This window comes from Panthera pardus, unplaced genomic scaffold (assembly GCF_024362965.1).
Source record: "Panthera pardus isolate Hobbes unplaced genomic scaffold, ASM2436296v1 HiC_scaffold_1, whole genome shotgun sequence".
Classification (NCBI taxonomy): domain Eukaryota; kingdom Metazoa; phylum Chordata; class Mammalia; order Carnivora; family Felidae; genus Panthera; species Panthera pardus.
This window is the reverse complement of record NW_026526654.1, coordinates 73,807,801-73,833,689: the sequence shown is the minus strand read 5'-3', so window position 1 is coordinate 73,833,689 and position 25,889 is coordinate 73,807,801. Positions and strand designations below refer to the sequence as shown.

Below are 25,889 nucleotides of genomic sequence, written 5' to 3'. Positions count from 1 at the left end.
TTTGTGTGAGAGTTTTGTGGGAGGCAAGTCCTGACAAGAAAAAAGAGAGAAGGGTAAAAGCCGACCTATTCTAGTATCAAGGGATTGTGTGAAGGATTAAGAGAGAGAGAGAGAGAGAGAGAGATGGAGAGAGGCTGGGAGCCTGCGAAGCTGATTAGGTCGGGGGATTACTGCAAGGGCAAAAGAGGCATCTTGCCCCTCCCCTACCGTTGCCCATTTAAGACCCGGGAAAGAGATCACCCCTGCAGGAATGCCTGTTCCAAGGTCAGGCACAGCCAAATACACTAAGGGATCCATGTGTGTGATGCCAGCGACCCCCGGAAATTGTATTGGCCCAGCATCTGAAGGGCAATCAATGGTCAGAACAGCTGGGGGCTCCAGACCCTGCCTGAGCACTGTGTTCAAGGCCACACCACACCATACCTGCTGTCCAAACAGGAAAAGCACCGACAGGGGTCACCTGTGCTGGCTTTGATCTTGGGGATTACGGTGGTCTGGGCCTACAGGTAAAGAGATCAGATGCTTCCCTTTCTCCAAGAGGTTGTCTGTATTTCCTCCTTCCAGCCTTCTCCTCCCTTCCAGCTCCGCTCCCCCAGAAGAAAACCAAACTTCACCCTGACTGGGGGCAGGGGTGACTGTATTTTGAATATCATCTTTGGTGTTAGCATTCCGGGAGAGCTCTGACTTTCCCTCATTCTCCTGTACCATTGGCCCCCAAATATACTTCCCTTCAAGGGAGACTTCTTTAGTCAGCCCTTAGTAACTGATATAATAAATGACCTACCGCAGTGCCAAAGAATTAATGAGGCTTAGTGCGGGAGGAGCGGAGTAATTTGAGTCTCCTGGAGAGTTTCCGATCACGTCTGCACAGCCCCAGAGATTCTGACACAGCTCCCACACCTCCGTTCCCACGCCACGGGGCTGTGCGGTTTGCAAAAGATCTAGGAAGTGAGAGAACCATGACCTTCAGGGAGAACCACTGGTTTAGAGTTTGCCGTACGTTGACAGGAAAGATTGGCATTTTTAGTGCAATCCTGGAAACCAAAGGCAGGGATAATTGCGAGTTTCTGGAACAGGCTAGGAAGAGGTTTTTGCAGTGAGCCCACAGAATGTCCTTGTACAGGGGGAGCCTCCCTCCTCAGGTGTCCCAAGCCTGTGGGTCAGTCTCCGCCCCACTGTTCTTAAGATGTAGGGTCACCAAGTGTCTACCCGGTAGGACTTCACCGACTCAGATTCTGGCCGGTGTGGATGAGCTATGATAGGTTTCTGCTCCCAATTCTTGCCAAAATGCAAGCATTTATCTTCGTAGGAAAAATAGGAGCCCTGGTGCGTTAAAAATGAGTGCTAGAGTTATAGAGTCAGTGGAATCTACTAAAAAAATTTATTAACTGTGAATCGTTCAGAATTCATATCAAGTACGATATGGCTTCATGAAAAAAAGCAGGCTACGAAACCAAAGGTAGAATGGGATCCCTATTTTGCACTTATATGCAGATAATACCTACGTGTGACAGGGGCGCATACGGAGGGGATGTGAGCAGAGATGGGGGTGCAGGGTGGGGGATGTGAGGGTAGGGGGTTATATAAGAAGTATGTTTGCAGTGTGAAAAGGAGTGTGTGCACATGTGTGTGTAAGTTCTCACAGTCCTGGACACAGGAAAAACCTGTTGTGGAGGGGCGCCTGGGTGGCTCAGTCGGTTGAGCGTCTGACTTCAGTTCAGGTCATGATCTCATGGCTCGTGGGTTCGAGCCCCACGTCGGGCTCTGTGCTAACAGCTGGGAGCCTGGAGCCTGCTTCCGATTCTGTGTCTCCCTCTCTCTCTGCCCCTAACCCACTCGCATTCTGTCTCTGACTCTCTCAAAAATAAATAAACATTAAAAAAATCTGTCGTGGACACCCACACTTCCAGAGACAAAAAGGGAATGAGAAGGCTCTATTCGCCCCCCCCTCCCCCTCGTACCTCCCCCAAATAAAACTCCATGATGTTTAAGAGCAAGGACTTTGGAGTCAGACCTAGTTTTAAATCCTAACCCCAAACTAGCTGCAGGATCTGGGGCAAGTTATTTAACCTCTTGACATCCCTTTCTCATCTGCAAAATAAAGATACTTCTTGGCATCCATAAAGGGCTTAGCACACTGTTAACACATAGCAGACATTCACTAAACGGTAACTAAAAATTCTAGCCCATTGCTCAGAATAGAACTCAAAAGAAAATTGCACCATGGCAACAAAAAGTTTCTGACAAAGCAATTTTTAAAATACATCACATCTATATTCTATTCTGTGGCTCCTTTATTTTTAGCAGGTGTTTTGTGTGTGTGTTTGTTTTGTTGTTGTTGTTGTTGGGTTTTTTGGTTTTTTGCTTTGTTTTTTGTTTTCTTGTGTGTTTTTTTTGAGGGGGCCAATAGAGTTTACAAACAATTCTTAATGACTGGTGGCTCTTGGGACTAATAATGGAGTGAAAACATGAAGTCCACAGGAAGATGTTCCCCAGTGATTTCAACCAATGGGTTAGAGAGGAGCATTCTCATATCTAAACACCATGCCCTGTCCCACCTGCGACAAAGGTGCCAGGCCACTGCGCATTGACTACCACTCCGGGCAGGGGCACGGGCACCAAGAGAGGGGAGTACAGGCTGCTCTGAGGGTTGGCGATGAGTTTGCAGCTGGGAGCCTCAGTGCCTCTTCCGTCCTTAACGTCCAAATCCATCAGAATTGGGGCACCTGGGTGGCTTAGTCAGTTAAGCGTCTGACTTCAGCTCAGGTCACGATCTCATGGTTCGTGGGTTTGAGCCCCGCATCGGGCTCTCTGCTGTCAGCATCAAGCCTGCTTTGAATCCTCTGCCCCCTTCTCTCTCTGCCCCCCCACCCCCCACTGCTTGCACACGCTCTCCCTCTCAAAAAAAAATGAACATTTTTTAAAAAATCCATCAGAATTTCAAACATCGTGGGAGTTTGTGGCGATTGTTGGAAATTTTACTCGGGAATTATAAAGCAAACATCTCGTGTAAACAGGAGGCCTATGTGACTTTATAAATTATCTAGAGAACGTCCTCAAACCAATCAAAAGTAATGCCGAAATCTTAGTCACAGTCACCCAAAGATTTCTTCCCCTCACTGCAAAAAAGCTCCCACCTTAAGTCGGGAAGGCCGGCTAACTGATTACAAGGATCAGTTAGGATCGTGCTGTTCACGCTCTTGAATAATAAAAGTACACAGCCCTCCTTTTTTTAGCCTCTATGGCATTTCCTCGCTAATGCTATTCCAGCTGGGGAGTCCTCTGCTTCAATAATGTTGGGATTCTCCGCACTTCTACCGCTGAGCTCTTTTGACAGACAGAAACAACTCCCAAAGCAAAGGCTGGCTACAGCGGGGGGACCTCAGGCTCTGTCAGGAACCTTCTTGTGGTCGTTGTAGCTGACACCACCAATGCCCTCCAGGATATTCATGGGCAGAGGAAACACAATGGTGGAATTCTTCTCTGTGGCTACGGTGGTTAAGGTTTGCAGGTAACGCAGCTGCAGGGCTATGGGGGACTCGGCCAGCACCAGGGAGGCTGACTTCAGAGATTTGGAAGCATTCATTTCTCCTTCCGCTGCAAGGACCTAAAGGGACGGAAATAAAAAAAGTTCAGACATCAAAGTTTACAGGTGTAACTTGTGCTTTCTGCTTCCGGCGGCTGCGGCGGCTGCATACGGATGCCTCCCTGCCAGCCCCCACTTTCCCACAAGGGTCTCTTCTTGCTTCGTTCGTGGGGGTGAGAGTTTCACGTCTTAATGTGATCAGGGGAATATGAAGAGGTTGCGGGAAGCCGGGAGAGACTGTACAAATGAGGAGCCCCCAGATTTCATGTGCAAACAAAATAAAAGCCCTGACTTTGACTCAAACTAAAAGAAGTCTGAAATTCAAAGCCTCCAACTGGCTTCTTTCTGGGGTTTTCACTTATCCTAGGAGATGTTTTTCTTTTATTCTGTTGTCAGCTTCGCCTCATTCTTGCAACGTGAGAACCGTTTGAAGCTCTCTCTGCTCTTGACTACAAGTGCCACTCTGATAATACTAGAAGGCTCCCTTTAGAGCTCCCTCCCCTCCTAGTTCTCTCCTGCCCAAGACCGGCTTGCCACTAGGTTGCCCCAGCCCAGCCGTGAGCGCTCTTTGCCTCTGTGCCAAAGCGCCCTCCAAGCCCACTGCTGAGAAGCCGCTGGAGCTTTGCAGATTAATGAGAGCTGGGGAAGGGATGGGAGCAGAGGAAAACTTGCATTGGTTCACAAGGAAGATTCTGAAGAGGGTACGCGAAAGGTTTCTCTCAGTGGGCTCTTTTTTTTAACATTTATTCATTTATTTTGAGAGAGAGAGAGAGAGAGAGAGAATCTCAAGCAGGCTCCCCACTCAGCGTGGAGCCTGAGGCAGGGCTCGATCCCACGACCGTGAGATCGCGACCTGTGCTGAAATCAAGAGTCAGACGCTTCGCCAACTGAGGCACCCAGGCGCCTCCCATCTTAGTTGGTTGCTGACACTCTAGGAAACCCATCCATGCAGACGTGAAGACCGTAGGTCCAACAGATTCAAGAGCATTCGAGGCCAGGCTATGCTCGAATTTTGTAATTCTGACCTGGATTGCATTTAATTACCACCACCACTCCCTTTTAATCCAGTAGGCACTTTAACAATAATGTTCAAAAGACAGGAACCGGTTGGCTACCTCAGAATTACTGGCTTTCAGATGGTGAGTATACCTAGTGTGATGAGCACGGATTAATGTACAGGATTGTTGAATCAGTGTGTGTACACCTGAAACTAATCTAGCTTTGCCAGTTATACTTCAGTTAAAAAAAAACAAACCACACACAGTCGTTAGCTTTAAAAAGTGTAGATTCCTGGGGGCACCTGGGTGGCTCAGTCGGTTGAACGTCCGACTTGGGCTCAGGTCATGATCTCGCGGTCCGTGAGTTCGAGCCCCGCGTCAGGCTCTGTGCTGACAGCTCGGAGCCCGGAGCCTGTTTCGGATTCTGTGTCTCCCTCTCTCTCTGCCCCTCCCCTGTTCATGCTCTGTCTCTCACTGTCTCAAAAATAAACTTTAAAAAAAAATAAATAAAAAATAAAAAATGTAGATTCCTGAGCCACAAGAAACTCTTGCTTCGCTGAGTCCGAGGCGAGGCCTGGGAATTAGTGTTTGCTGCCTTAAGTTCTCTCTAGGAGACTCTGAAATGCAGCCCGACTTAGGACCCGCCTCGCGGAGTCACCCCTGACCCGAGACCTATTGCCAGACTTCCTCAAGGTACGTGAAGCTGCCCATTACCTTTTAATTCAGGAAAAAATTCGCAGTAAAGACCATGAAAAAGAAACCCTTTTCTTAACAAAATAATGGAGAACGCCTGATCTTCCATTCAAGGTCTGTTCCTGTCTGCTCCAAGGGGAGGCATCTTGCAGTGTAGACAGAGTAGCCCTTACCCTGGCCCTGGCTTCCCGGGTCGCCTCTGCCTCGGCTGCCATGGATCTCTGTAACTGCATGGGAATCCGGACGTCTTTGATTTCCACTCGGGCCACCCGGATCCCCCACAGCTCGGTGGCATCATCAAGTAAGGTCTGTTTCCAAAGCAAAAGAAAGGCCACGGTTCAGAAGACAGGTGATATTACGGACATGCTTTCTATTTGCAAGAGAAATCCCTCTTCTTTTTCTCCTTTTGTATTCACGGCATTTCGAGTAGGACCGTTTGGGAAGGAATAGGAGTCCTTACCGACCACGTCCAGGAATTGAAGTGAATCCCAGGAAGGATTCAGAAGCATAGCCGGATAGATCTTTCAAAAGCTATCAGGATTGACCCCCAAACTATTCCTAATGTCATCCACCTAGAGCTGAGCAAATAGCCCACATTTTCTTGCCACGGACATCAAGCAGGCAGCAGCACACTGGCTCCTCAGACATTCCTGGATTTTGTCCTGGCTCTGCCATTTGCAGCTGTGCATCATTGGGCCAGTTGCTTAACCTCTCTGATTCTTAGTTTTCTCATCCTTAAAAGGTTTCCTTTCAGGATTTTCATGAGACTTGGAGACTATATATGTAAGAAATCTACCAGTGCCTCACGGTAACTCAATAAATTCCGTAGGGTACTTTTTGAGATATTACGTGCCTTGCTCCATTTAACCTCTGCCCTGTGTCCAGTTTTAAACAGGTAGCCAGGCACAATTTTTTTTTTTTTTTGTAGAGCACAAGCAGCCTATAATCAAAGATATTTTTGTCCTTTGTAAAAACTTAAGACCACCCTAGGATAGCACGTCGGTTATCCTGGATGGGGAGGGATGAAAAAAAAAACTGCCTTGCGAAAGAGTAAGATCAGACAAGCAGTAGAGATCTCTGTGCTACCAAAAGGCAAGTGATCTCTCGCCTTTCCATGACGTCTGCAGAACCCGGGGAGATGGGGAGACCTCCCAAGGAGCCAGTGACCAGACTGTGGCAGGGGAAACATCCAACTTGTCAAACTCATGGGGCTCTTACAAATGATTTGGAGGGTCATGCAGAACTGATATTATCTCATGAAACCTTGGGGACTCTGTGCCACGGTAGGGACTGAGGAGATGCCAAGACCGAAGTTGAATTTCCCCCCTAAGGTACGGAAGGGAGGCTCAGGATCAAAACATAATTGATTTAAAAATCATACAGAAATCTGTCTATAAACTGGGGTGTGCAAGAGGTGAGGAGGCTGCCTGCAACATCCTCATCAATATTATAATTATGGTTACTACCAATGTTATTCCTGATATTGGTAGTGTCATGTCAGATTTTCCAGGGATGGCAGGCCCGTGCTGTCTCCATCGAATCCTGTTTTAATATTCCACTTACATGCAGAAACACATAGCCTGACTGAGAAATGGCGGCCCCTCTTCTGGAGTAACCTAAGCTAAAAAGGACTCTAAGCTCTTCAGAAAAGCTAAGTCATGAACAATGAGTCATGAACAATAAGTCGTGAACAATGCTAAGTCATAATTTCGAATTCCAAACAAAATGGGTGAAGTGTGCGATTCCTATGGCTCCCCTTCTCCTGCTCCAAAATTTAAATCCACCTTGTAGATTGGGTGGCTCAGTCGGTTAAGCGTCCGACTTCAGCTCAGGCCATGATCTCACTAGTCGCGAGTTCGAGCCCCGCGTCGGGCTTTGCGCTGACAGCTCGGAGCCCGGAGCCTGCTTCAGATTCTCCCTCTCCCTCTCTCAAATATAAAATAAAAGATTAAAAAATTTTTTAAATAAATAAATACATAAACAAAATCTACACCTTGTGATTAGAAAGGAATAAAACCAAAAACTGAGGCCCAATGTTTACAGCGGCCCTGTGTGTGTGTGTGTGTGTGTGCGTATGGTTTTTGTGTGAGTGCGTGTGCATGCACGTGAGAGGGGTTCTTAGAACTGCTGATGTATGGTGATTACTGATCATTAAAATGAACCAACTAAAGATACGGGCTTTTCATTCCCAGCATCTTTACCTGGATGCTGTGGGCAATCTCCTCTCGGCCAGCTAAGATTTGGGACAAGGTCTGCGTCCCTAAGACATTTCTCAGAGTCGTCTGAGCCAACAGAAACGTGGCTTGATGGACATCGTTGACGTTAGCCACTGCAGAGACAGCACTATGGATTCTGTAATAGACGACTCCATCCACTTGGGTAGTCACAGAGTCTCTGGTGAGGATCTGGAGGGCAAGAACAGGGAAAAGCACGTGTTTACTACGACTTGCACAGCGACTGACAAAGTGCCAGCCAGCCTAAGAGCCCTCTCCACGGGAGGAGAGCGTTAATGATTACGGCTCGTGCCAGCATCACCCAAAATCCGCCCTGGCTTGAGTACAACATCATTGTAGTTGGCGACAAAAATTCCTATACGTTTGTAGTCCGTCCCCAGCCCCGTAACTTCATCTCGGGGAAGTCTTACACCCCGTGGCCTGAGGCCCTTGATTTGCGCTGGTGAGAATCAGCACTTGTATTTTACATGTAGCAAGGGCACCTCTCTGGAATTCTCTCTAAACAGAGGTAGAACGCTTGTCTCCCTGATGCCTGAAAACTTTTTGGTTTTCAGTTTTTATCACATTTGACGAACAGCAGTGCTTGTTAGAAAACATAGACATCACCGGAGACCGCGTTCTGCATTCAGACAGAGAGGATGTTCTATAGTCTATATTTTACAGAGGCTCTGCCTTAATTGTTCTGAGTGAGGTGACAAGGGTCTTTGCAGCCAGTGAGAGATCTCTGGCAGTACCATAGGAGCAGAACTTAGGCCTCCCCTCTCCCATCTAGAACTGTTGACCAAAAGGCCCACGATAAGTCGCAAGGCATCCCAAACGCTCTCATGACACAGGCCGAATCCCAAAGTAAGGACTCTTCAGTTCCCACCAGTGGCATGGTGAGAGGATTGCCGGGTCTTGACCGAGTTTCCTGGGCCGGAGAAAAGAAAACTAACGTTGACTCATAACCCTCTCGTCACCTCTGCCCTCCCACATTGTAGGTCCCACTCCCATTTTCTTTCCTCTTCGTGAATCCTTCTGGTTATTAGTAACTCTGTTTCTCCTCCCTTTTTTGCCCAGTTACTCGTCTTGGATATTTATTTACCGTGCTTTAAGAACTGAAAATAGTTATTGGAAATCCAAATGCCAGTGGGCTCTGTGCAATGTCTGTTCTTTCCCCAGGCCCAGCCACTGTGCTCTATCCACTCACTATATATATCTATATATATCTATCTATATCTATATCTATATCTATATCTATATATATATATATATCACCTTCTCGAAAGATGACAGCAAGGATAATATCATAACCAAACCCTGCCCTCCACCAAATTAAATTTAGCTCCTTTATACAACTTACCTGACTTTTCCGAGCATCTTGTCTATTGTTCCCCACCCCAGATTCTCTGCCAACTGTACCTTTTCTCTCTATCCTCTGGCACTTTCCCCTCCCAGCCATTCCAAGGCTTAGAGCAATCCAACCCTTGCCCTTGGCTTTATTCTCAAAGCAAAGCCCAGTGGTTTTAGGACCCACCCTCGGCTTCTCAAGCAGGCCTCCTATAGTTCGAAAACGAACTGTAAAATGTCAACTGGCCATGTAATGGGGAAGATACAGGTTTTATTTCTAGTGATTTAGCTTTAACCAGTATTACCTCTTGTGGAGGAATGTTGCAGGTAACAGTTCGGAGATCAACTTTGACAAACACATCGATGCAGGGCAGGACCAGGATCAAGCCTAAGAAAATGAAAATAGAGCTTAAAATCTTACCTTATGGTAAATAACTACAACAAATCATATCCTAGTTATGTGATACATTATTTTTAAGGATTTTTGTTTTAGTTTATTTATGTATTTTGAGAGGGAGACAGAGAGAGAGAGGGAAAGAGAGCATGCTTGTGATCAGGGGAGGGTAAGCGAGAGGGAGAGAGATTCCCAAGAGGCTCTGCATTGTCAGCACTGAGCCTGACCTGGGGCTCCAGCTCATGAACTGCGAGATCATGACCATGAGATCATGACCTGAGCCGAAATCAAGAGTTGGACGTTTAACCGATTAAGCCACCCGGGTGCCCTACAAGTGTCTTGACCAAAATACACCTCTAGGACAATGCTAGGCAGTGTGTTGGTCGGTTAGAGGGCCTCCTGATACGGCTAATATCCTTTACATGTAACTTAATCCGCACAACTAGTTATTATTGTTAGGTTAGAGAGGGAGGGAGCCAAACCATAAGAGACTCTTAAAAACTGAGAATAAACTGAGGGTTGATGGGGGATGGGAAGGAGGGGAAAGTGGATGATGGGCATTGAGGAGGGCACCTATTGGGATGAGCACTGGGTGTTGTATGGAAACCAATGCGACAATAAATTTCATATAAAAAAAAAGAATTGGCAAAACTTATTATTAATACTTGCATTATTAAAGCATAATGGACAATTTACAAAAGCGAAGAGGTTTTCCATTAGCAATTTGGCTTGTTTCCCTCTAGTTCTTATGGCTTTCTGAGGTAACTCATTAGCCCCAGAGACACGTATGACGAGAGTTGTTATCCTGGGACATCTAGTGGTGAAATCTTCTGGGAAAACTCATTTAAGAGAGATACAGTTTTCTCTAGAGTCCTCCAAGTTATCCAACTTTACCCTGCTTATACATTTGGCCGCAGCAAATGCAACATAACCAACAAGGGGTCAACCCTGGTCTGATACACGTGAGTTGGATGACTCTAACACTTCTATTTGGACAAACTCAGGAGACCATCCATCGTAAATAATTCTTGCATTCTTTCTCTTAGGTCCTTTACAGAGTTACACAAGTAAGATTATACTACTTGAAATGACCAGCTGTCTTTAGCAAGCTTCTGCTTTTGAGATTTCTTATATTTTTTTATGCAACAGGTATCTGAGTGCCTACCATGGTGCATGGTCAAGTGCAGAGCACTTGCAGTGTCACGGTGGATAGGAGAGTTCCTGCCCGCCAGAGGGGTTATAGTCCAGCTGGACAGAGAACGTGTTTACTCACAAACATCATAACAAGGAGAAGGAAACAGATGTTATTAGAGAGGCATTGCAGATAACCCGTCTTTTTCATGTATCCTCTAGGATGCTATTTTTGGTGACCTCTCCTTTCAAAATATTAGAATTTATCCTATGAAATTGTCATGTTTGAGAGTCAAAAACAAATATTAGCCACTTCATATAGTTCAACTACATGTAGACCAAGAGAAGTGACGAGAATTAAATCAATATCTAACTTCTAGAGTTTTAGTACCTCAGACCTTCTCCTGCCCCCTCTCCCAAACCCCATCCTTTTACAACATGAATTTAGAACACTCTTCATTCTAAGAGCAAAGATGAAAAGAAATACTACCTTTGGCCAAAGGAGTTCTACAATGGCTTCCAGCTCTATATTTCTATTAATCTACTTGCCAGAAGAGGAAATTGCCTTTTACTTTTCCATTAGCTCTTTTCGAAGACTGGGAATCAAAAACCAGCTCCTGGAATATTCTTCTTGAGTAATTTAATCATCTACCTTGGCCATTTACTCTTTCCCCTCATTCTTCTGTCACTCCTTTAGTGGTCTCGGTAATAAGTGACATCCAGCCAATGTAACAGAGCCACTGTTTGCTCAGGTTCATTGAATCTCTTGGAGGGAAATGTTAAGAAACAGAACCAGATTTCCAAACTCTCAAACTAATGGTTTAGTGGTCATTCATATTAACTTGCATAACAGAACCACATCCTTCAATTGTACAGAGAGGCAAGGGTTCCAGCTTCCTGTGATTTTTTTTTTCTTCTCAGTAGAAGGTGCCAGGAAAAGGTTTGGTGGCAATAGTCATAGTATTAGGTGCCCGTGATCCTTGTCAGGGGCACCCACAGTGTCCTACCTGGCCCTCTGGCTTTGTCAGCTTGGATGCGTCCCAGTCGGAATACAACAGCACGTTCATACTCCTTAATGATCTAAGAGATTAAGGGACAGCATTTAGTCTTAATGGTTCATCAGCTCATACAGAGTCCAATTTATTTCCCAGGGTATTACCTTCAAGCACATCCATATGGAGACGGGGAAGGTAATGATCATCAACAGGACAGAAAGGGAAAACAGGATCCAGCCACATACACCAAGCCGTTTACTGCTGATGCCTGGAAAATGAGGAGGAAGCAAGCCTGTAATTTATGTGGTTCTTAGAAAAAGCCATTCAGCTGCATGAGTAAGGATACTACCCAGACAGCTGGCCATGCCTGATGGCACTGAGGAGGAGATCTAAATCCATGCACACCTATAAATGCAGTAAACACACACACACACACACACACACACACACACACACACACACACACTCACTGTTCACTCAGGGCTTTAGATTGAAATTGACCTGTCCCTCCCAAGCAAACTCTCATAGCAATCAATAATAATAACTACCATTCTATTTAGTAGGATTGACATGGTTTATAATCCTCAAAACATATAAAACACTGTTGCCCAGAGTATGGACTACCTACATCAGAATCACTAGGGTACCATTTTATTTTTTTTTTTAATTTTTTTTTTTTATTTATTTTTGGGACAGAGAGAGACAGAGCATGAACGGGGGAGGGGCAAAGAGAGAGGGAGACACAGAATCGGAAGCAGGCTCCAGGCTCTGAGCCATCAGCCCAGAGCCCGACGCGGGGCTCGAACTCACGAACGGCGAGATCGTGACCTGGGCCGAAGTCGGACGCTCAACCGACTGAGCCACCCAGGCGCCCCACTAGGGTACCATTTTAAAAGACAACTTCCTTTGCCCCCAGGATTCTCCAGGTTGAAATTCAAGACAATCTTTTAGGGAGACAGGTAGGTATCATTACCCCCAAAGGGAGACAGTATGGCAGGAAAACCATTTTGAAGAGCCCAAGGTATGAGTTTCTACGAGAGATCTCTCACCTGCCGGTGCTGAGGTCTTAGGCAAGGCACTCAATCTTTCTAAGCCTCCACTTCCTCATCTATAGGCTGGGGATGGCAGTCAACTAGCTTGAAGGATTTGATGAGGACTAAATGAGATAATTTTTATATGGCACTTGGCCCATACATTAACATCTACATTAGTAAATATATATTATTACTCTTATTCTCATTTTACAGATATTACAGGGACTTGTCAGCCACTGGTATTTGACATTTCTGACTTTTCACAGAATCTTGTTACACTGACTCATTACATTGGATGTCTTTTTGCTAATCCCACGTTATGATAACAGGGCCATTTTGGCTTAAAGGCTATTGCCCTACAATGCTAACTTCAAATCAGACTCCAATCACTTAAAACTTGGTAGCTTTCACCACTTCAATTACATAATTTCTCAGGTTTTCGAGCTCATGTTTGTAAAACCCACAGGTCTGGCTGACCCTGTATGCTTATTTTATTGTTTATATTCACTATTCCACCCTCTTTTTCGTTCTCATTCCTTCTCACTCTCCTCTTCTTGACGACTGCCCCACCTCACCCCACACTTCCTCCAACCGAGTCCTATTCTCCACACAAACACCCCAATTAACTGCACATAGTAGATACCTTTCCCCAGATAATTCCACAAACAACTTGCACTGTCTCCATTAATGCCTAAACCACGCACCTTATTGTCCACGTTAGAGACACAGGGTTATCGCTGCCCCTTCCCTGTTCAGCCGCGGAAGTCACGAGGTCTAACTGATGCCACCTCAAAAGCATCCTCACTTATCCACTTTACTGTTACTGGCTCGTCAGTGCCCACGCCAGAAGCGTATGAACATTCAGGAGAGTTCTAGGATTTCGCGCTTACAAACAATCTTGTGATGAGTGCTTTCTAATATGTGTTTTGACACACTTTATGTAGGGTAAATGCCTGGCAGTGAAAGCGTTAGGTCAAAGAGATGAGTATTGACAATTTTGTTAAGCGGTAAGTGCCCTTCAAAGACTTCAGACCACCCCACGCTGTCATCAATGGCACACTGTGACACCGTGGCTATTTCCACATGCTTCTCCTCACTAGGTATTTTGAGTCTTCTCAATTATGACATTCCGACAGATGAGAAGCATCTAAGTTTTAGACACATATTTAGTATTAAAAACTTGGGGCAAATGCCCTTTAATAGGCTCTAGACACACATAAAGATATACTCAATAGCAGTAAGGGCTGGCCTGCATACCCAAAGTTTACCGAGGCTCTGAGCTGTCAGCACAGAGCCCCACGCGGGGCTCAAACTCACGGACTGTGAGATCATGACCTGAACTGAAGTCGGACGCTTAACAGACTGAGCCACCCAGGCGCCCCCAAAGTTTTTAAAATATCACCTTCCAAAGCCTAGGACCACACTGAAGTGGATGCGACTATCATTATGCAGGCTAAAAAGACATTTTGTACATTCTAATAGAATCTTTGCTGCATTTTGCTTATTAGTGCTTTTTAAACTACTGTCAATGACACAGCCTGTTTATAAACATTCTCATTGTAAAAAAAAAAAAAATCCAAAGCAACATGGATAAAACCAAAGTCCCCCTGACCGTCCTCCCCTTAGTCCACTTTTATCTAGAATGGTCCCATAGTTGTTGATTTGGTGCATTTCATTATAGACCGATTCAATGTATTTATATACATGTAACTATCATTAGAAAACATTTGGCTTCGGGGCCACTGGGTGGCTCAGTTAAGCATCCAACTTCAGATCAGGTCATGATCTCACAGTTCATGAGCTCAAGTCTGGCATTGGGCTCTGTGCTGACAGCTCAGAGCCTGGAGCCTGCTGCAGATTGTGTGTGTCTCTCTCGCTGCCCCTCCCCTGCTTATGCTCTCTCTCTCTTCCTCTCTCAAAAATAAATAAATACGCATTAAAAATGCTTACATTTGTAGATTTGGTGAGCCGTGGCACCACACTAAACTCCTTTTTTAAAAACCGAACGTATCTTAGAGATGCTTCATGTCAGTACGTGCAGATCGACCTCATTTTTCGTAATTACCGCACACTGTCCCCCCCTGAACCCGTGCTCGTACACGTTCTCTCGGGGACAAGTTGCACTTCCCTGGAATCTCGGTGACGTCGTGGCTATTCAGGCCCCTTGGGGTGTCCCGGGGCTGTGACTCCAGCAGGGCAAGGCACACAGGCAGCTGGGCTCCAACAAGGACACGAGCTACACTCTGTGCCCTGAGGGAGCGCTAGACGTTTCCAGACCAGCTACACTCTGAACACCACGCTGCATGAGCAAGTGTCTGCGGCGGAGAACCAGGCCCGTCCCCCCCAACCGTCGGCATGCCTCCGGAGCCCCATCAAGCCCTTGCGTCACCAGCTGCCAGTGAGGCTCTGTTAGGTACTAAACGTGCTGAGAGACACAAGAGATGAGAGTGTGATTAATCTGCCCAGATTTACCCTTGAGCATTAGCATCCCCCAGGCCACTACCACTGGGAGAATTGTGGAGCCCGGGGGTGTCATTAGCTGTCGTTAAAGTGGGGCTGGGAGCACAGTTACCCAGCTTCCCTGCAGGCCCAGCGGCCAGCCTGGCCAGCCAGCTGTACAGGCTTTGAGCAGAGGCGATCTTCCAGCCTCCCCTTCACAGAGAACCCACGAAGCAAGTGTTGGGAAGCGGGACCCAGGCTCCCCACTCTGACTGAGAAGATGGGCAGGGATTGTGTTACCAAGGATCTTCAGGAACCTCCCATCGCGCCTCCATTGCAGCCTCCACAAGGTTGCTGCAGGAGCCTTCCTGACGAAGGAAAGGGCCCCATACAACCTCGGCATTAACCCGCTAAGCTCGCGGCACGCCTAATTCTCTCCCGCTTCCTCCAAATCCACGGAGGTGTCTTTTCAGTAATTGTCACAGTATCACATGGCCATCCTCGTACACTCACTGTCCAGCAGAGAACTGGGTTTTGCCACCCCCAAAAATTCCTCTCGATTTCTCATCCCTCCGTTTAGCAGTATTTTCCCAGTTCTAGACCAGGCATCGTGCTGGGGCCGAGGATACAAAGGAGAAGATGGGGAACTTGCCAGCAAGGGTTCATGTCTGCAGGAGAGAGACAGGAGGGACAAGTCACAGGGTCGGGTCTTTGCTGTGCTGCCTTCTAGGAAATGTCCCCCTGGCAGAGTAAGCGGCGATTCCCTCCTGTACGTGGCTGTGACAAAGAACAGCAGTGTGTTCAGTCACTACACTTCCTTCGAGCTGGAAACAGAAAGGCAGAGCCATGACGCACAGAACCCGAGACTCTGCACTGCTGACCCTCGGGGGAAGGACCCCGGGACTTTCAGTTGGAAGGACTTCAGGGATAACGGAGGCCAAGCCTTCATTTTGCAGCCCGAAAACTTCCTGGTTAGTGGTGTCGTCATCATCTTAATCTCTTTTTAGGTAAACTGGGACCCGCACGTCTCCCAAACTGACAGTAATTCCTGTGTGCCTTTAATGATTTAGGCAATGAGGCAAAACGGAGCCTCACTTACAGAGGCATGCCTCCGGGCCTTTGTTTCTGCATTTAGCCCCGGCCTGTAGCACCAGAGGAAACTTACATAACCTTTAGGACTAGGGGTAAACGCTTAAAGCAAGATTGATAACTTACTTGGGTGAGGCCAGGAAGTAAGGGAGATTATTCCAAATCCCCACTTATATGGCGCTCGAAGTAGAAACGAATTTTAGTAAAGCAGGCGAGGTGACTTGGTTGCTTATTTCTTACTTTGGCTCGGTCAATAGTATTTAAATATCAGGTCAATACTACATACGACCCTTGCCCGCAGATCCGTGTTACTACAAAACAGTTATTTCTTCTCTAAGCAGAAATAGCTGTTTGGGTTTTTGTGACATTGCTTCAAAACACCAGAACAGAAGGACATACACTACACATCAGGAAAATGAAAAGCAAAACCACAATGAGATAATAATACACGGCTTCCAGAGAGGCAAGTGTTAAGGACAGACAATACCACATTGTGGCAAGGTTGTGCCGCAGCGAACCCTCAGGTATGCAAATTGACACGATCAGCTTGAAAAACTATTTGAAAATATCTACTAAAGTTAAACACACTGACTCTATGACTCAGTCTTCAACTTCTAAGTAATACTTAAGAGAAATGAGAGGTAATGACAGTGAAAACACGTTCAAGAATGGTCATTGCAATTTTATTCATAAAATTCAAGAAATGTAGAGCCACCCTAATCCATCAATAGTAAAATGAATAAATAAAATTGTGGCATACTCATATAAAGGAGTACTACCCAGAAAGAAAAAAAGACAAAGCTACCGCCATATGCAAAATGCAGATGAATCTCAAAACAAAATATTGAGCAAAATAAGCTGGACCCAAGAGGGCACGTGTTTTGATCCCATGTGTAATATACTTATTATATTATACTTATCTATATTCCTACCCTATGTATAAGAATATATACTGTAAGATCTCACTTATTTTGCATCATCTCATTCAAAAACAAGCAAAACTAATGTATTAGGTTTGAATTCAGAGTAGTAGCTGTCTCTAATTAATGGGGTTGGGTATTTTCTGGGAAGGGATGAGGAAACTTTCTAGGTGCTGTTATTTTCCATATCTCGATCAGGGTGGTGATCGCATAGACTTACACATATCAAGGCTGTGGAAACAAACAAAGACCAATCAAATGAGAACAGCAAAGTTTCTTTATCCAGAGCCTTGCTATCTGGCACAAGAGTCAGCCTCTGTCACCTGAGTTTTGTCAGAGACTGAAAGGCAGACAGAGGAGTCGGGGGGCTTCATGGTGGAAAAGGGAGAAGGCTTCAGGCGACTGGAGGCTGTTGGCATGGGGAAGCTACAGCTGGGCTCCCTGGAAGCCGGGCATCCCCTGTGATTGGGTAAAGGAGCAGACTTGGCTTTCTTTAGTTGGTCCTAAGTTGGAAGCAGGGACAAAAAAAGTAGAGAAGCTGTCAGTTATTTATCAAGTCCCGGCCCTTTGGGACTGATAGTTACAGAAGTTATTGTTTAGCTTCCTGAGTTGTCACTAGAGATAACAATCCAGTTTCTTGCAAGACTGACTTCCTGACAGGCTGGCTTCTTGGGCTGGTTATTACAGACAAAGGGGGTTGTTTTGGGGGACAGGCGGCTACAGGCTGTTCCTCAGAGTTCTATTTTTATATATGGTCCAGCCGTTGTCTGTTTGTCTATTCAGTCTCTCCAGATAAACACTTAAGACCTGTGCACTTATGTGTATGTATCTCACACTTCAATAAATAGTTCAAACAGGGGTGCCTGGGTGGCTCAGTCGGTCAAGCGTCCGACTTCGGCTCAGGTCATGATCTCGAGGTCCGTGAGTTCGAGCCCCGCGTCGGGCTCTGTGCTGACAGCTCGAAGCCTGGAGCTTGCTTCGGATTCTGCGTCTCCCTCTCTCTCTGCCCCTCCCCCGCTCACACTCTATTTCTCAAAAATAAATAAACATTAAAAATCAATCAATCAATCAATCAAATATAAACCAGAGGATATAAGGTCAGGCTAGTATTGAGGATGGAAAACTCACTGCTTACTCTGCATTCTCAGAGAGAGGACAGACAGAATGGGAAACCTTCAGCAAAGCCAGCCTGTGGACAGATGGACACAGTGCCCAGCCCCGATGAGCAGTGGAGGCCCTGAGTCATTCACCGCACATTCTAATTGAGACGCCTTCACGTGAAAGTTGGATGACATCCTACTCACCACGCAAGCCACTTAAGTCTTAGTTTCCTCCTCTGTTAATACAATAATAACCAGTTGCGTGGATTAGGTTACATGTAAAGGATATTAGCCGTATCAGGAGGCCCTCTAACTGACCAACACACTGCCTAGCATTGTCCTAGAGGTGTATTTTGGTCAAGACACTTGTAGGGCACCCGGGTGGCTTAATCGGTTAAACGTCCAACTCTTGATTTCGGCTCAGGTCATGATCTCATGGTCATGATCTCGCAGTTCATGAGCTGGAGCCCCAGGTCAGGCTCAGTGCTGACAATGCAGAGCTTCTTGGGAATCTCTCTCCCTCTCGCTTACCCTCCCCTGATCACAAGCATGCTCTCTTTCCCTCTCTCTCTCTCTGTCTCCCTCTCAAAATACATAAACTTAAAAAAAAAAAAAAAAAAGACAGTCTTAACATTTCCATCAGATTGACTAAACATTAAACAGATTTTTATAGATTTTTTATAGATTTTATAGATCTCTGTTTTCTTAGAGCATTTTCTTTAGAAACACTTATGGTAAGTTCTTTCTCTGTCCCTTCAAGACATAAATCTTCTTTTTTTTTTTTATGTTTGTATGTTTGTTTGTTTGCTTGTTTTGAGAGAGAGAGATCAGTGGAGGGACAGAGAGACAGGGAGACAGAGAATCTAGAGCAGGCTCTGTGCTGACAGCACAGAGCTTGACACGGGGCTTGAACCCACAACCTGTGAGATCATGACCTAAGCCCAGATCATGACCTGAGCCGAAATCAAGAGTCTGACCACTTAACCAACTGAGCCAACCAGGCACCCCAAGACATAAATCTTTTTTTTTTTTAATTTTTTTTTTTTAATGTTTATTTATTTTTGAGACAGGGAGAGACAGAGCATGAATGGGGGAGGGGCAGAGAGAGAGGGAGACACAGAATCGGAAGCAGGCTCCAGGCTCTGAGCTGTCAGCCCAGAGCCTGACTCGGGGCTCGAACTCACGAACCGTGAGATCGTGACCCGAGCTGAAGTCGGACGCTCAACCGACTGAGCCACCCAGGCGCCCCCATAAATCTTTTTAAAAAAGGTTTTTAAAAGCCTCTTGCTAGGATTATTTTCTCGAGGACCTGAGAGCCCTTCTTTTGAAATGTAATCCTCTAAGAAGGTAGCACTCCTGGGGTGCCTGGGTGGCTTGGTCGGTTAAGCATCCGACTTCACACTGAGTTGTGGCCTCTCTCCTCTATTGCAATAGCCTTCACTAAGTCTTTTAACTTTGGTGCATTTCTTTACTCTGAGCACTTACAGAATATTTTATTTATTTATTTATTTATTTATTTATTTGGTAATTTGCTTTCTTTTACCAGATAAGATTCTACATATACATTGTGGATATTCTGGTCTGTCCGGATGATGGCCCCTCTATGTGGGCAAGAACGACATTTTCAAGAATGTACAATAAATCCCTACCCCTGAATGTATCTGCCTCCTAAAGTAAAGGAGCCCCTGACTGTAAGTTTTTACTTAAAGAAAGAGAGAGAGAGAGACCAGATCTTCAGTGCAAAACTACTAAATCAGAGCTACGTGGTGATCTTATCGTCGCTCCACCTATGACTACCACATTTCATAACCATGAGGGTTCTCTAAAATGTGATAATTACGTCTCACCCACAGAACGATGATCGGTGCTGAATAGTTACGTGAACCTGACGACACACGTATACTGATTTCCTTTGTGCCGTGGGGTCTCTTATAGAAATATGGAAGACATATTTTGAAATAGAATGTTTAAATGTTCAAGAAGGTGTAAAAATAACTGCTTCTAACGCCTTATGCCCTCCCACCTTCAGCTTAAGAATTCAAGCACGGCCAACCCAAGGGAAGCCCCTCGTGCGGCCTGTGTCATGACCTCCCCCCAGAGGAACCTTGCTTGCAGCCTCCTCACGATGAGTTCCAATGAGCCTTCATCCCATCAGTCAAATGCAGCAACACCCAAGCTCGCGTTAGGAGACCAGGCTTGACACACGGGCTCTGAGGAAATCTTCAATTCAGTTTTTCAGGTGGCAGGGCTTTGGTCTGTCACCCCTGGGTCTAGCTGACTAAGCCACATGCTAACAGCACACAAACCCCTGTATTAGAGTTAAGCACGAGTGTCCTCACACATCTTTGTGCCTCTGTGTGGGCCTCTGTGGCCCCCAGCCCCCCTTCACGTCCCCCATTCTCCTCTCCCTCACCTGGCCACACCGCTCCCCTCACTCGTCACCTCTTCTAGGAAGAGTCTTCTCTCTCACCCCCACCTTTGGGCGCTCCTCTTCTGACTTTCTCGTACACCCTCCGTCGTGGCTGTTCATAGGATGTTGTAATTTTCAGCTAACTCGTGTGTCTTGCCTGGAGATTTGTGGGGCTTTGAGAGCAGGCATTTAATTTTTAGGTCTCCATCTCCTGACACACGGTAGATTTTAAATTCATTCATCAAACGAATGAGGTGAATGGCAACCAAATGCACCGAATGATCAAAAATGATGCTCAAAAACAAACAAAAAAAAGGATGATGTTCAGCAGCACAATAGATTTAGTGATCAGTTTGACGCCTCTTGTCTGGAAATAATGATCCGTCAGAAGAGATTCTGCCTGCTCTCCAGAGAGGCAATTAAACTGAGAACCATCTGGCCTCACATTTTGTCCTTCACGCTACTGCTGTACCAAACCCCCATACCATTATGAGAAGAAAACGAAGAACATGTTTTCCTTATGAAGGCGTCCAGAATGAGCCTCCCCAGAACGGGCTGCTTTGGCACACGAATTATTCTGAACTGCAGGTATGCAAGGCCCAAAAGACTCAAGAAGAGCTTTTGGTCCAGGAAGAGATCATCGGAGATCATTACAAAGGGTGTGGTTAGCCAAGGGGAGATGGGCAGGACCTGTTCGTTTAAGTTCCTCTCCGAGTCCCACGGTTTCTGCCTGGTATGACCAACATTTATTTACCAAACGTTTGCTCTTCTCCCCTTCCTGTGTGTTGGAAGCCCCAGCCCACCGCCCCCTTCTTCTTAGCTCAGGCTGGCACATAACCCTCAATCGCCTGACTGTCGTAGAGCCTCTCGCGTTCACGCCAGGTGTTTTTCTCCCGCGAGTTGTCTTACGTTCATTTAATTAGTAGACCCACCAAAGAACCTAAAAGGGTAGAGAAAAGGTTTGTCTTCTCCCCTGCTTGCGTCATTCTTCTGTCTCCTCAACCTCCCTTTTCTGTATGAAATAACAGCATGGCCAACAGCAACAACAAATACTTTGTCCTTAAGATTTAGGTGCAGTCTCGTGATAGTGTTATTTATGACACGGGTAAGTAAAAAACTCTCTGAGAGTCCAGTGGAGAGATAATGAAGCAAACCACCACATACCCACACAATATCACATCATGGATATTTTTGTAAACAATTTATGAAAACATGAAAATGCCTATGGTATGATGTTCAAAGAAAAAAGCAGGAGAAGGAAAAATTCTATGCACGATATGATCCCAATCAGCACAAAATACACGCATGGAAAAATATTGGAAGAAACTGACCCAAATATTAACAGTGGTTAATTCTGACCAGTGCGAGTATGATGGGTTTATACTGAAGGGGGTCAGAACAAATCTCCCCAAAGTGGGCTACTTTGGCATGTGAGTATTTGGAGGAGAAATCAAGACCCAGTGAGCTCAAGAGACATCTTTGCTCCTCCCTTAACTACCTAGAAGAACTTAAATCGGGGGGTTTTCCCAGAATGAGAGTTCTTACCAGAGATGAATTTTCTCTAAGTGACCCATCTCTGTGGCAGAGCAAACATGTAATTACCAAGCACCTGCTCTTATTGCCCTGAGAATTGCCCTCCTCCCCTTTGGGGCCCCAGGGCGCTGGCCCATTCCGTAGGTCAGGATGACATATGTACCTCATTTTCTCTTTCTGTCTTTGAACCTCTTATGCATGTGGGGTTCCTGTTTGTACACAATTAGATTTGATTATCTCCCGTTAGTCTCAGGTCAGTTTAATTCCGAGGCCAGCCAGAAGAGTCTTTGAAGGGTAAGGGGACATTTTTCCTCCTCCGCAAGACTGTCCTAAGTTTTCTTAATTTTTGATACCTTTATAATATTAAAAGGGGATCTTTAAATAAGAAACTTAATCACATCAAGTAAAAAAAGAAAAAAAGTTCTTTCTGTTTCCACAGCAGGAAAACCTGGATGCCTCCCAGGCGAAAAATAAAAAGTGTGTAGAACGAGATTACCTTCCCTGGGCCTGGGGATGTAGAGTTACAAGTTCTTCCTCTTTCTATTCACTTCCAATCCTGCGGAGATACAGTCAGTGAAGTACAGTCTCAGCACCTTCCTGGTTCTTTCTTCAGAGAATCAAGGATTTTAGGTGCCCGACATAAAATCTGAAGTGAACCCCTCATGGTAAATACTATCTTTTCATCACCTGTAAGTCATTTTCCCTCCTGCCTGTTTCTCTGAAATGTGCACCCAGCTTGCATCAAGGGACATTCTTCAGGGAAAACACAGAATTGCTAGAAAGAAATCCCGTGCTACTCGAAGTGTGGTCTCAGCCTGGCAACCTCACCAGCTTGCAACTTACTTGGATGCAAAATCGTGAGCCCATCCCGGAACTAGAGTACCAGGCCTTCCAGGGATGAGGACCAAAGCCCCTGTGTTGTAAAAAACTCCCTGGGAAAAATTTTTTTTCATATTAACATGGAGAAGAAATTCCAAGATTTGGATGATTAAGATTCCAATTGGCTTCACTTTAATCCTTAAAGAGAAAAGGAACAAAATAAGGAGTGTGAGAGAAGCCAACGGCTAATGAGTAGTGTCGTCCTGAGTTACATGAGTACGTTACATGAGTACGTGTAAACACGTGACATGAGTATGTGTTTAACAACCAGGTGGAGGGAGGGAGGGAGCCCTAATTTATAGCACTCTATAGATTTGATCTCCCCTGTGATGTCACCGAGCTTGGAGTTGGAAAGAGATGCACACTGGTGGCTTCCGGACGTTTGTGCCACAAGCTAGTGGCACAGTACTGCAGAAGTCTCCTGCTGGAGGTGACAACGAGGGCTCAATCACTCATTTAATCCCCTCAACATTTGTAAGTGGAAATTTCTGCACAGTTTGAAACACTAACTAAGGTCAGCTCCTTGACGTATCCAAGATGGAGGAGGGCAAGGGCGAACTCACCCCCCAAATCTCCAGAGAACGACCGATACCACATCTCTCATAAACTGCCAAAAGCATATGAAGTCAGAAGTTGTGACATATAAGCTCCATCTCTGTTTGCACTGTGATAGTGCAGGGTTTTCACTAGATTTAAAACAACCAAAACCAAGTAACCCTGTGGACAGTTTTAAATATCTCACTGGTCTGGATCTCCAGCCATACCATTTTCCCAGCTGCTGCTTTCTCTTGTTGATGGGAAGCTAAAACGTCTCAGGAAACTTCTTGTTTAAAAAGATAATGGAAGGTACTCTCGAGAGACCTCCCTCTTAGCTTCCAAGGGATATTTACTGCCTCCAACATATCGATGTAGATAAATATCTCTACACGTATACTTTTCCTTTTGCAAATCGATAATGCCAAGTGTGTTCTCTATTTCTAGCTTTCACTGGGACTTCTTCAGCAGCATAAAGTATAGAGAAGGTGGGTAAGGACCCCCCTCTCCCTCCTCACACATATGCACATACCTACACATGTATATCATCACTTTCTGGAAGTTCAACAAGTTTTTAAGCTCCCCCAAACTCAGTTTTCTCCCTCATAAAATGAGATTATGCAAGAAGCTACCTCAGAATTATTGTAGGATTTAAAAATCTGGGGTGCCTGGGTGGCTCAGTCGGTTGAGCGTCCGACTTCGACTCAGGTCATGATCTCACGGTTCGTGAGTTCGAGCCCCGCGTCGGGCTCTGTGCTGACAGCTCAGGGACTGGAGCCTGCTTCGGATTCTGTGTCTCCCTCTCGCTCTGTCCCTGCCCTGCTCGCACTCTGTCTCTGTCTCTCAAAAAGTGAATAAACGTTAAAAAAAAAATTAAAAATATAACGCAAGCAAAATGCTTCATAATACCGACATGCCGTTCAAGGTAGTAGTTAGTGCTTATGGCCTAAGTTTTTATTTTCCTCAATTTTTCTCCATGTACCAAACATGATGCAGCTCAAATCAACTTTTCTTTTTAATCACAGCATCACCAGCTGATATTTGAAAATGGATACATTTTCTGTATCCTGAGGTCTTTGCTATGTAATGCAAAAAAAGAAAAACAAAGAGTGTAAAGACAAACACAAATTCTAGCTAACACTGAAGAAAAGAGCAGATGATAGACTGCTGTTTGAGAAGAAAAAACAAAGCCACAGAAAGCAATGAATCCAAAATCCTGGGCTCCAACTGGAATTGACGCCAGTCCCGATATGTATCAATCCCCTTCATGGGTAACCCTGTAACTCTCACAAATGCCACAACTCTCGCTCTGCTTAACGTACAAAAAACAAGCTTAGGGCAGAAAAGAGGGACTTACCCACTAAATTCTCTTTATCCAGCTTCTCGGGGGAAGATGCCCCAGGATCCATCTCATTCTTGAGAAGCTTTTATGCTTGGCCAATTTTCATGGGTTTGGAGCCAGGCCTGGGCTCCAGGCAGCACCCCGATGTGCTTGGGAGAGGGAAAGGAGACAGAGACGGAATGAGCAAGAGAGAGAAGTTCCTCGCCTTTCTGGAGCACCCCAAGGAGCAGTTTCCCTGGTGAAGGAAGCCCGTTAACATAAACAAAACGATTTCTTTCATGAATTCGGACTGCCTTTGTTCATAGAGAACATTCAAAAGAACATGACCTTTGCATCCTGTAAAACAGCTCTAGGTAATTCTCTACATCATTTATATTTCATAACACACTTTTATGCACCTTGTGTGATTTGTTCACCACAATGAACTGTTGATATAGTTTACCTATTCTTATGTTTCAGATGATGAGATTTCATTCAATTCAATCTATACACTGTAGTGAGTGATCTTTTAAAACCTGAATCTGATCATGTTGCCATCCTGCTTAAAGTAATCCAATGACTGCCAACTGTTAGTACGGCAAAGACTAAAATTTTAAGTGCCCCCAAAGTTCCTGCTAGTCTGCCCCTCTCTCCCTTTCCTGTCTCACTCACATGGTAATCCCCTCACTCACTTGGCAAATAGCCACACTGACCTTCTATGAACCCCACTAAAGCTATCTGTGTCCTCTGTGCCACAGGGCCTTTGCATATGTTGCCACATGCACACTTATCTGGTTAATACTTGCTTCTTCCTCTAGACTAGGCGTTGGCTAACCACAGCCTGCTAGCCAAATTTGGTCTGCCACCTAGTTTTGTAAATAAAGTGTTACTGGAACACAGCCACATCCATTTGTTTCTGTGTTGGCTGTGGCCACTTTTGTACCACACCTGCATAGTTGAGTATTTGCTATAGACACCATGCAGCCTGCAAAGCCTGAAATATTTTCTATCTATCCCTTTACAGAAAATGTTTGATGACCCCTGAACTATACGATAACTTGCTTAAGGGGTGTGACTAGTTCTTTATTTTTTTGCCATGGCACCTGCAGCATTAGAACAACCCAGGCACATAGCTGATGCCCAACAGATACATGTAGAATGAATGAATAAGTAATTTGTCAACAATAACAGCTCACAAATGGCAACCCTGTTTCTCGAATTCAGGTCCCCAGGCTCCTGTCTCAGGAGGGCTTCTTTCATCATACCACTT

General features: G+C 45.4%; 1 protein-coding gene across 1 annotated transcript; it reads right to left on the bottom strand.

The window, feature by feature from the left end:
• Positions 1–2,964: 2,964 nt before the first annotated feature.
• STOML3 (stomatin like 3) lies at positions 2,965–24,970 on the bottom strand. Its single transcript, XM_019447694.2, has 7 exons — positions 24,656–24,970; positions 11,525–11,628; positions 11,373–11,445; positions 9,146–9,228; positions 7,479–7,682; positions 5,451–5,585; positions 2,965–3,607 (listed from the first exon to the last, which is right to left on the bottom strand). The coding sequence occupies exons 1-7, from the start codon at positions 24,705–24,707 to the stop codon at positions 3,383–3,385; spliced, it is 876 nt and encodes a 291-aa protein (XP_019303239.2). The 5' UTR covers positions 24,708–24,970; the 3' UTR covers positions 2,965–3,382.
• Between the last annotated feature and the right edge of the window lie 919 nt (positions 24,971–25,889).

Excerpts from the sequence above, each read along its gene's own strand:
- STOML3 (XM_019447694.2), bottom strand. The coding sequence starts at position 24,707 with ATGGATCCTGGGGCATCTTCCCCCGAGAAGCTGGATAAAGAGAATTTA. Across the intron at positions 9,229-11,372 it reads TGACAAAGCCAGAGGGCCAG|GCTTGATCCTGGTCCTGCCC; the intron begins GTAGGACACTGT and ends TCATTTTCTTAG. Across the intron at positions 7,683-9,145 it reads GCAACATTCCTCCACAAGAG|ATCCTCACCAGAGACTCTGT; the intron begins GTAATACTGGTT and ends CTTGCCCTCCAG.